This window comes from Montipora foliosa, chromosome 6 (genome assembly GCF_036669935.1).
Source record: "Montipora foliosa isolate CH-2021 chromosome 6, ASM3666993v2, whole genome shotgun sequence".
Lineage (NCBI taxonomy): Eukaryota > Metazoa > Cnidaria > Anthozoa > Scleractinia > Acroporidae > Montipora > Montipora foliosa.
In genome coordinates this window covers 40,835,110-40,844,592 of record NC_090874.1, presented here as the reverse complement: position 1 = coordinate 40,844,592, position 9,483 = coordinate 40,835,110, and the positions used below count along the sequence as shown (strand labels likewise).

At 39.9% G+C, this 9,483-nt stretch overlaps 1 protein-coding gene across 1 annotated transcript; it reads left to right on the top strand.

The window, feature by feature from the left end:
- Nucleotides 1-6,934: 6,934 nt before the first annotated feature.
- On the top strand, nt 6,935-9,119 carry LOC138009076 (perlucin-like protein). The gene is made up of 3 exons (XM_068856378.1): nt 6,935-7,066; nt 8,119-8,154; nt 8,353-9,119. Exons 1-3 carry the CDS (start codon nt 7,012-7,014, stop codon nt 8,775-8,777), a joined length of 516 nt encoding a protein of 171 aa, XP_068712479.1. The 5' UTR covers nt 6,935-7,011; the 3' UTR covers nt 8,778-9,119.
- The last annotated feature ends 364 nt before the right edge of the window (nt 9,120-9,483 follow it).

Here is a 9,483-nt window from a genome sequence, read left to right as displayed (position 1 = left end):
TGGTTATTTCTTTCGGAAAATTGCAGGTGCAGTAGCCATCCCAATTGGTCAGACAATTGCTCATGTTGGTTTAGTTAAAGACAGCATTTGTGGAAGTGGTGAGTGGTTTCTGTACAACAACTACTGTTATTTGGTGAGTGACGCCATCAAAGCAAGAAATGAGGCCCAACAATTCTGCAGCGACCATACGGCAGAACTGGTGAAAATTACCAGCCAAGAAGAAAACGACTTCGTTCTGGCTCTTGTAAGACAGAAGACACCCTCCATCCAACAAGTTTGGATTGGCCTACAGTATGTGTCTACCGCTTTCTATTGGTCTGATAACTCAGTTCCAACCTACACAAATTGGGCACCAAATGAACCCAACGGAAATGCTAATGAACCATGCGGCCACATGTGGACCAGACGAAACGATCATTTGCCTGCCAGAGCACCAGGATACTGGAACGACACTCGCTGTAATAACAAGGCCGGCGTCCCCACCGGTATAGTCTGCAAAAAGCTTCCTCTCCATCGAACCAGCTACGCTAAACGCCGAGAATTGGCGGATAGGTTATTATTCAGTGTAGCGGACGCAAAACAATGAGCTCATTATCGTTATCATTTCTATTAACTGCAAAGTGTTTGTCTCGCACTTTTAAGCATTTTCCTTTGACACCTACTTTTCAAATACACAATAAGGGTCTTTTAGTGTTACTTTAGGCTGAACGAGAAATCTTTAAATCAGTTGAGGAGTGTAAGAAGAGAAGAAAAGACAGCTTTGAAATAAAATAGCCTATGATGGATTCTGTTCCTTCCTTCACAAACTCTGCCCGTCCGTTAAACTTTTCAATCTTAATCAAAAGGTTGCTTTTTCACAAATTTCAAAGTAAATTAATCTCAAACTCTTATTCATGTTCAAATAACACAAATAACATTTTTGAAATCATAAAATCGACTGATTTTTGCATCTTCAGCATTAGCGACACAGGTCTGTTGCCATTACAGAAGGCATTCTAGCCTAGCTCCGCAATTGGAGTTATGGAGCGAAAAGGAACGTGGAGAAAAAAATATTGGCGAGTGAAGCGAGTTGAGCGAGAGACTGGGGGCCCCTTCTGGTTATAATTCCGTGTCCAAGAACACTAAAGAAAAAATCCCACTAAAATTCCTTATGCAATACAATACTACAATACTAAACGTAACCTGCCAACACTATCCATTACTACCAGTTACTTTGTACAGTCTCACATGATTAATCGTAACTTAACGTTACTTCCAATCACTAGGTCTTATCCAACGTTGTTAGGCATTACTGACCATTACTGTACATCGATCTACTTTGCTCGCCAAAGTTTCTCTTCGTCAGGTTCCTTTTCGCTCCATAACCCCAACTGCGGAGCCTGGTCCCAGGCTAAAGGCATTCTCCTTCATTCCTACATGAAACAATTTCAAAATTTAATCAGTTTCAGTAATTTTCTTCGGAATTATTTCCCTAAACACAGTCCCGTGGCCTTCGCTTATTGAGGTTTCAGCTACTTCAATTCCAAGATGGCCGGCGCACAGACGAGCACATGGGACGATGTGACTTGGTCCCATTCCTCCACGCAAAAAAAAAAAACGTCCCCATCCTGGCACCCAGATTCTTAGTCAAGTTCCCGAGGGTGGGGAAGACAATAGAGGTCAAATGGTCCACATATGCCCGGGTTCAGCTAAGCAGGCTAATAACCTCCTGGCACGTCCATACACTAGGGCATGGACTTTCCGGTGTACGGTGACCTGTCCTTTGTGGTATACCATGCTTGGGAGGGTATAGATAATACGCTAGGAGATACCAGCTTCACAAAGCTACACTAAAACCGAAGGTTATGCAAGGATATGATGAGATGACTGAGCTTTAAGTGATAAAAACCGTCAGTTCACGTCTAGGAACGCAAATCGATTTGAAAATATATTTAAGCGTCGCCCTGAATTCCCTTATGAGATACAGTTTGTGCGAATTCAAGGTCGTTTGGAATTTCGATTTGGTCACCTGAAAATGTGCTGTTCAAACCCTTTTTCGTTGCCTGATAGTATGTGACAGTCTCCTGTCAAAAAGGACTGTCATTGAACCAATCACCATGACGGGAATCATCCATTGTTCCCCTTTGACTGTATTCACAGAGAGGAACATCACTATAGAGAATTTGTCTTTGTGGTCAGTAAATTTCCGCGTACAATGAGTTTACGTTCCCCAGCTCTTCTTCACGGGTTCGCGCCTATCTTTGAAAGTCCTTTTAATTAGTTGATCCTTGGCATCGTCTAGCTTAGTTTTCCTCAAAATTAAGCGTTTCAATCACATTTCCTACAAAATTATTGCAAGTGAATACGTCACTGATTGTAGAAGGACTAAATACACTTTCTGTTCACCGAAAAGACAATTTTTTTGCGGTCAAACTGGAGTAGATAGCTCTCTCCAAATCGTTGAAAGAAATTGTTTGCCAGCACCAATATTTTCAAGCTTTCTTCTTCCCTCTAAACGTTCATGACAAGCGTCAATATTCTTTTACCGCCGCCTCGGCACTTGAAAACACGTACACTTGTTATAGCGGACAGCCGGACACCCTCAGCACCGTTTCCGTAATAGCGAGACTAGACCGCAGTAGTGGGGTGCGATAAAAATGACCCAACTATATTGGTTGATAAGTGTCAGGTACAGGGTGTACTGCTATGTTCTCTTTAGATTTACAGTAGTACACATTTACTTTGATTCATAATCATACAATATAAGTCAAAATACTGGTAACCGAGACTCCCGACATACAATAACTGTAACACAAACTGGCTTTAATGTGAAAAGTCTTCACTTGCTCATTTTAGGCACAATACTGGAAGTTATCCTTAAACAATTAGGTTTGCAATGAAGAAGAAATCCGATTCATACAGTTTAGTTTGTGGTGAACTAACTATCCAGTATACTTTAATTGCTGTGAGTATTCGGTCGCGGTCTTCTCGCTGACTTTATCTACGAGGCTAAAAAACTCGTTTACGTATATGAACTAGCCACGCTGAAGAAAAAAAAGCGATATGTCGCCTGCGCACTCAAGGACTTCTCGGTAGCTATTCAGCTTACTGGATTTGGGATCCCTTAACCGTCGACTCTCGTACATTAGCGTGAACCGCCGGAAAACACTATAAAGCTGAGGCCATCATAGAAGAAAGTGAGCGAGTTGTTGGACATATTTCATTAGGATTTTACAAAATAATTAGGATAATTCGCGTACTCTCGTTGGTCAATAGCTGTGGGAAACACTCCTGTGACATCACACGAATTTTGATTGATTAGTATTGTCAGACGTTCGTTTTGATTGGCTAGTAGGAAATATGAGCGCGTATCAAGAAAATCTCTTTTAATCAAGAATATTTTCTTTCATTTGTTTCCTTCACTTGTCGAATTATTTTTGAGAAGTATTTTCCGTGTTTCAATAACCTCATCTAAGCACTCGGGGAAGGTGGGAGAATTCTCTACAGTTATGCAAACCCTCGACTGCGTCTCGGGTTTGTATAACTGGGGAGTCTCCAATTCTCCCAACTCCCCCTCGTGTTTAGGTGAGGCTTTGGAAACACGAAAATCGTCCTCTATTGCTTAAATGAATATTTGTGTATCCGGTTTTAAAACGAGTTAATCATAGTGGACAAGCTATCATTTGCGGAAAGAGAGTAAACGGGGAGCAGACATAGGTTTGCAAATTTCCGTTCTTTACAAGTTGTTTGGTGAACAGAAATGGGGTATTTAACAAGACTAAACTCATTACGAGCAGTGCAAGGTCCTAGTGCGCCAAAGAAGGAGGACTATCAACCGAGATTACACGAAAGCACAAGTCTACTGCGAAAACCAACTTATAAGCTCTTAAATTAATTAATTGATTAAAGTAAATACAGAACAAAATGAGCGGAAGTGCTTTGAAAATCTGAACAGACAACTTCAGCTGTGTGTCATTTTCTGTGGACATAAATGACAAACAGCCGAACGCAAAGTTGTCATTGACGTGTAAGTTGTCCGCTTTGACGAGAATGGAATAACATGATAAACAGATCAGTTTGGGGAGCGGGAGTTGTTTCCATACATTTCTTTGTAGTTTCGGCCGAGGATTTAACTTCTGTCCGTAATAGCGGAGAGAGTTGACTGTAATCTTTGATTTTTGGTTACTTTTATATGCGCTTGCACTATATTAACTTTTCGCAATATGATCAAATTTAAGTAAAATTTACAAATACAGTATTATTAAACGAAGACAATACGTGGCTGGATACAATTTATTTCTTGCTGTTTCGTGGTGTTTTGAACTCGATGAAAGAGCCGGGAAGTTCAGTCTGTGGTAAGAGCACTCGCGTCCTACCAATGTGGCCCGGGTTCGATTCCCAGACTTGGCGTCACATGTGAGTTGAGTTTGTTGGTTCTCAACTCTGCTCCAAGAGGTATTTCTCCTGATACCGCGGTTTTCTTCTCGTCAAAAGCCAACCTACCATTTGATACGAGTTTATTTGATTTCTCAGTCTTCAGTGCCAATTATTACCTCCCGCGCTAAATACACTTGGCTTTAATAAAGGTCATCTTCATCATCATCTTCATAACATGAAAAACATCAGGTACCTTCTTTGGCATGGTCTAAGCAGTTCAACTTCAATGTTTTTATTTTAAGGATTTTCGCGCGATTTAAAATCTTCCCACACTAAAATTTGTTTCATTTCCCGCATGAAGTTAGGTCATAAATTTATTATTCCAATTGAAAAAGGAAAAAATAATTATATGGCGGTCACCGATTTTGTTTCGGAAAAAAAGCAAGGGAAAAATGCCTTAACTTTCGATAGATGGGTCATCATAACGAGATGTTGCCAATGACGCAATGAGAGATTCTGACTCACATACCGGTAATTTACGGCAAACGGTAATATGAGAATATGAAAGATGCCTTACGCCGCAAATTTAAAAAAAAAGGAATTTGTTCAGTCGATTTTAGGGCATTTCCTGCCTGTTACGCTCAGATATCGAGCTGAAGTGCGGCGTCTGAACTCTGGGCCTAGAAATCTTTCGTGCGGCTTTCACCGTCTGTTTGCCGTTTCACAAACCCGTCGCTAGATCTCCCTATTAACTTTACATTTGCGAGATGTTTATACTCAGTCGAAGAGCACACATTCGCCGTCGATCTTGATTATGCAGAAGTTGCATGAATTTGTTCATCGCGTAACGCAATGCTTTGTTTGAAATGTAACTGAAATTCGGCCACGTAATATCGAACTGCTAAACGGGAGATGCCCTACAGCCAGTTAAGTTTTCAAATCACTAATTACCCAGTACGTTTTAAGTCCCCATTTCAAAAAAGCTCTTTATATAAAGAGTATCAAAGTACAACAACCCATCTTAGCACAGTTACCTAACAGTAATTGTAATTAGTGGCTCTGTTTTGAAACTCAAAAATGTTATCTTATTCGTCAACTCAGAGTTGAGTCCAAGTTGATATTGCCACGAAAGGGTCCAGTTCTAAACTGAGATTAGGCGTTCTTTTCGTCGTAGAGGGTGCGCCCTCTCTAAAGAAAAGGTTAGTCCAGACTAGCCTACTAAGCCACGCTCCTCTTGTGAATCGCTTTGTAATTCCAAAAGTAGATACAATGTAGAAGCCAGACTTTTTATAGAAATTTCTGACACCCTCGGTGTTGAAAGAAATCTGGTTGGTTCGCTATCTCTAAAGAGTGAATAATCCGTGATCCAAACAAAAGCCGAATGGCCGCGTTTCGACAACGTTTCTGTATTCTTAAAATGCTAGTCTACAAGATGTAAGGGATGGCTACAAGATTTATCCTGAGTTTGTCAAAGGTAAGAGAAGAAGCCAGTGTTTTGCAGTTTGTTTGTTCGCATTAATCATAGCCAAGAGTATAACAATCTTCAGGGGCACCCAAGGTAAATTTTCGGAAAATATCTGTTCGGAAGACGATTTGAGATCTAGAATTTTCGTAACACTTGTTGTAAAATGTCTTGCTTGTCTGCCTTTCCTAGGTTTTCCGAACATCTGAAAAATTGTAAAATTTCCCAATTTTAACGGATTTTTACCCTAAAAATGGTCACCTAGAATTTTCGGGAGTCTTTTTTTCTGGCTGAAATTTTCGAAAAGGTAAGTTTTGATCCCTATATTTTTCGGATCACTGGACTTTCAGCTAGGAAATCCGAACAGATGAAAAATTTTTAGGGAATAAATATTCCTATCTCTACGGTTTAAAGACTAAAATACGTTTAACAATGCTACGTTTAAGTGGTTTCGAACTATGTTCCCGTTGGGTGCCCCTGAATCTTCACAATTTAATGATTATGATTTTGATTAATTTCTATTTTAGCGTTAAGGTTAGGGGGTCTCGCTGAAATCGAGAAAATTACAAATAAACAATTACACAAATGTTTCAAAAAGTTCTTCACGGCTGCAAGGAAACGCGGCGGCTTTTGCAAAACAGCGTGCTTTGAATCACTTGGACGACGTTTCCTTCGTATGAATCGAAATGTCTGTCAAATTGGCCCTTCATTCTTCATGTCCGGCTTTCTTCGGTGCTAAAACAACTATTCTTTCCAGTCTAGATGACTAGGAGCAGAATATGGACTTTTATTTCAAAGAATACTTGTTCATTTTATAAAGCTAGACTGTACCGATTCGGGGTGTGAAGAGGAATAATGGAATAAGAATATCGGAAATTTTGTGGGGCCGAATAATGGAATAACGAAAATTTTCGAGCAGGAATAAAGGAATAATGAACACTGATTATTCTTCTTCACCCCCCGGATCTTATAAATTCCCTCGGTGGCGGAAGTAAAAACATTTTCTTATTGACAACAATGCCACCTCATGAGGCCTTGAAATGTTTACATCTACCTTTTGTTCTTGTTCTAACTCGTTTTCTGAGACTCCGTACGATGTTATCAGCACTCTTCGCCAAGACTTGGTTATTCCTTAGCAGCCTTTGCCGAACATACAAGTTTCCTGAGACCAGCGACTAATACAGCAGTCGAAAATGAAAGCATTGTCCATTCTTCTTCTTCTTGCTGTCGTTAAATCACGTATAGCAGGTACAGTTTTCATCAATATACTTCGCTGACTTATCATTGGCGATCTACTAACGCGGTGAAAGTGTTTTGCATTGAAAAAGAAACCTTAAATTTAATTGGGAATTTAGTGGTAAATCTCTTTGTTTTATGCGCGAAGAACTCACTCTGCAATTTAACAAAAATATGGCAAACACCAAAGAATTTGTGTTTATGAAGGATCATAGATCTCATTGTACTTATATAGACAAGCTTCATTTCTCCACCATTGCCCGAAACACGAAGACGTATAAATCAGTCTCAAATTGTTCTGATTTACGAAGGAAGAGGCGCCAAAGGAATGATTTCTATGAAAATCTTTTCGCACAGACTGACCCAACTATGATTCTCCACCAATGAACTTTATTTGTTTTAGTGGTTGAATTAAGCGCTGACAAACTAATGGGGGACAAACTTCAAATCAACACATCAAATCATGCGAGGCTTCAAAACTAGCCAAAACTCGCCCAAACTACCCCTAAGACTTCTTCCAGTGTAATTCTACGTTTGAGTCCAATATTTTTAATCCAGTGATTTTTAAAACTGGTTGAAATGTCTGGCTTACATGCCTCGCACTTTAGGGTCTTTGTACATAGCAAACTAAACCTTTTGATTTTGATTTTCAACAATACATTTTGCTTGGACTCAAAATCAGCTGTTAAATTCGGCGACAGAGATTTTTAAGTTTTTTGATACTTCGATTTTTAACCTAAAGTATCAACTGACGAGAAACTCTCAGAATGATTTCTAAATACACTCAGGTACTCACTAAAATCTCTAACAGATGTGTAAAGAACACGTCATTGGACACTGAAATACGCAATTTTTTGCCTTCCGGTTCCCTTCACTTTCAACAAGGGTTTCTGGAATATGTTTTAGTTAACCAACAGAGCTATTGGAACCGCACAGGGTTACAGTTATTTCCATTATTTTCCAGTCTCATATTAAGTCCTACAGTAGTTATAGGACAATTTAAGCTGCATTTCAAGTCCTAATCGCCACTGCATTGTTTTATTGCATTGTGCCTTTTTCCACAGGTAGCTACGACGCAAAACTGTTCAAACAAACGTTTGGTAAGGCATTTTTATGTACTATTGCTAACATGTAACAAATATACTGACTGATAAATTCATGTAAAAATTCACACCTGCGCCTTTTTTCCTCTCTCCGATGTTTCCTTCTCGTTAAAGGAAAAACATAAGAAAATCGGAATTCTGCAGCGTTGTGGGGCTAACCTGTCTTTTTTTTTTAACCAAACATTTATTTCTCAGGTGCACAATGTCCCAGTTCCTGGGAGCGGTTTGGAAGATACTGTTATCTTGTCAGTGGATCTATCCTGTCATGGGACCAAGCAAGATCATACTGCATAGCACGAGGCGGAGACTTGGTTAAAATCAACAGCGCAAGAGAGAATGAGTTCGTCCTAAACCTGATCCAACAGCGTCAGCCATCGTTACGACAGGTTTGGATCAACCTCAAATGGGACTCGAGCGTCAAACAGTTCCTGTGGAACGATCACTCTGTTCCAGTCTACACAAACTGGGCTTCACATGAACCAAATGGAAAGGCCAATGAACCATGTGGAAACATTTGGATTGGGCACCAAGGCTCCTTGGTCAGGGCATCAGGGTCTTGGAACGACTTCACCTGTGGCAAAGACAACAACTGTGGGCTTGTGTGCAAGAGGCTTCCCTAGGAGAAAAGTCTTTCAGTCACGATCAAAGCCGAAAATACATGCAGCGCAAATTAAAACTATTATTTATGGAAGACTTAACATTTTAGAAGTTTATAGGAAACTTAAACTATTGTTAACTGAAGCAATGATCTGAAACGCAAAAACATCGGCTTGACAATAAAACATTGATCGTGTAAACTGGCGTGATTGTATTCTTGTGATTAAATTCAATCCAGTGATAAAGAAAGAGGTTTCAGTTGACCGGTCAATGTTGAGCCTTAATGTTTTCTCGATGGTTAGAACTCGTTCACACAGTTGACACTGTGAACGCAAAAAAAATAATAAATAAATAAATAAAATCTACTTCCACCTTTGAGTGAAGAAAAAAGAATACTCACAGATGTGAGCGTACCGAACCTAGCTAATTCGTCCTAAATGGCAATAGTGACAAGTGTAACTTGGCAAGCTCTTAAGAAAATTCCAACTTATCGAATAATGAATGATACACGTCATTAAGACGTAAAAGTGCTAAGAGCCAACCGTTATCTTTATGAGCGCATGGACCCAAAGACCTAAAGGGGAGCGCTGTCCTGTCACTTCATCCAATACATGACACGGCGGTCCTCGATGCATGTTCCTTACCTTAAGTGATGACTTTGTCTCGCCCCATTTTTCTCGCGCTCTGGAGGCTCCTCCGTTAAGTTGTGCTCGATACACTAAGGTTGAG

Coding starts and splice junctions, on each gene's coding strand:
- LOC138009076 (XM_068856378.1), top strand. CDS start 7,012: ATGAAAGCATTGTCCATTCTTCTTCTTCTTGCTGTCGTTAAATCACGT. Junction 7,067..8,118: donor CGTTAAATCACGTATAGCAG/GTACAGTTTTCA, acceptor CTTTTTCCACAG/GTAGCTACGACGCAAAACTG. Junction 8,155..8,352: donor ACTGTTCAAACAAACGTTTG/GTAAGGCATTTT, acceptor TTTATTTCTCAG/GTGCACAATGTCCCAGTTCC.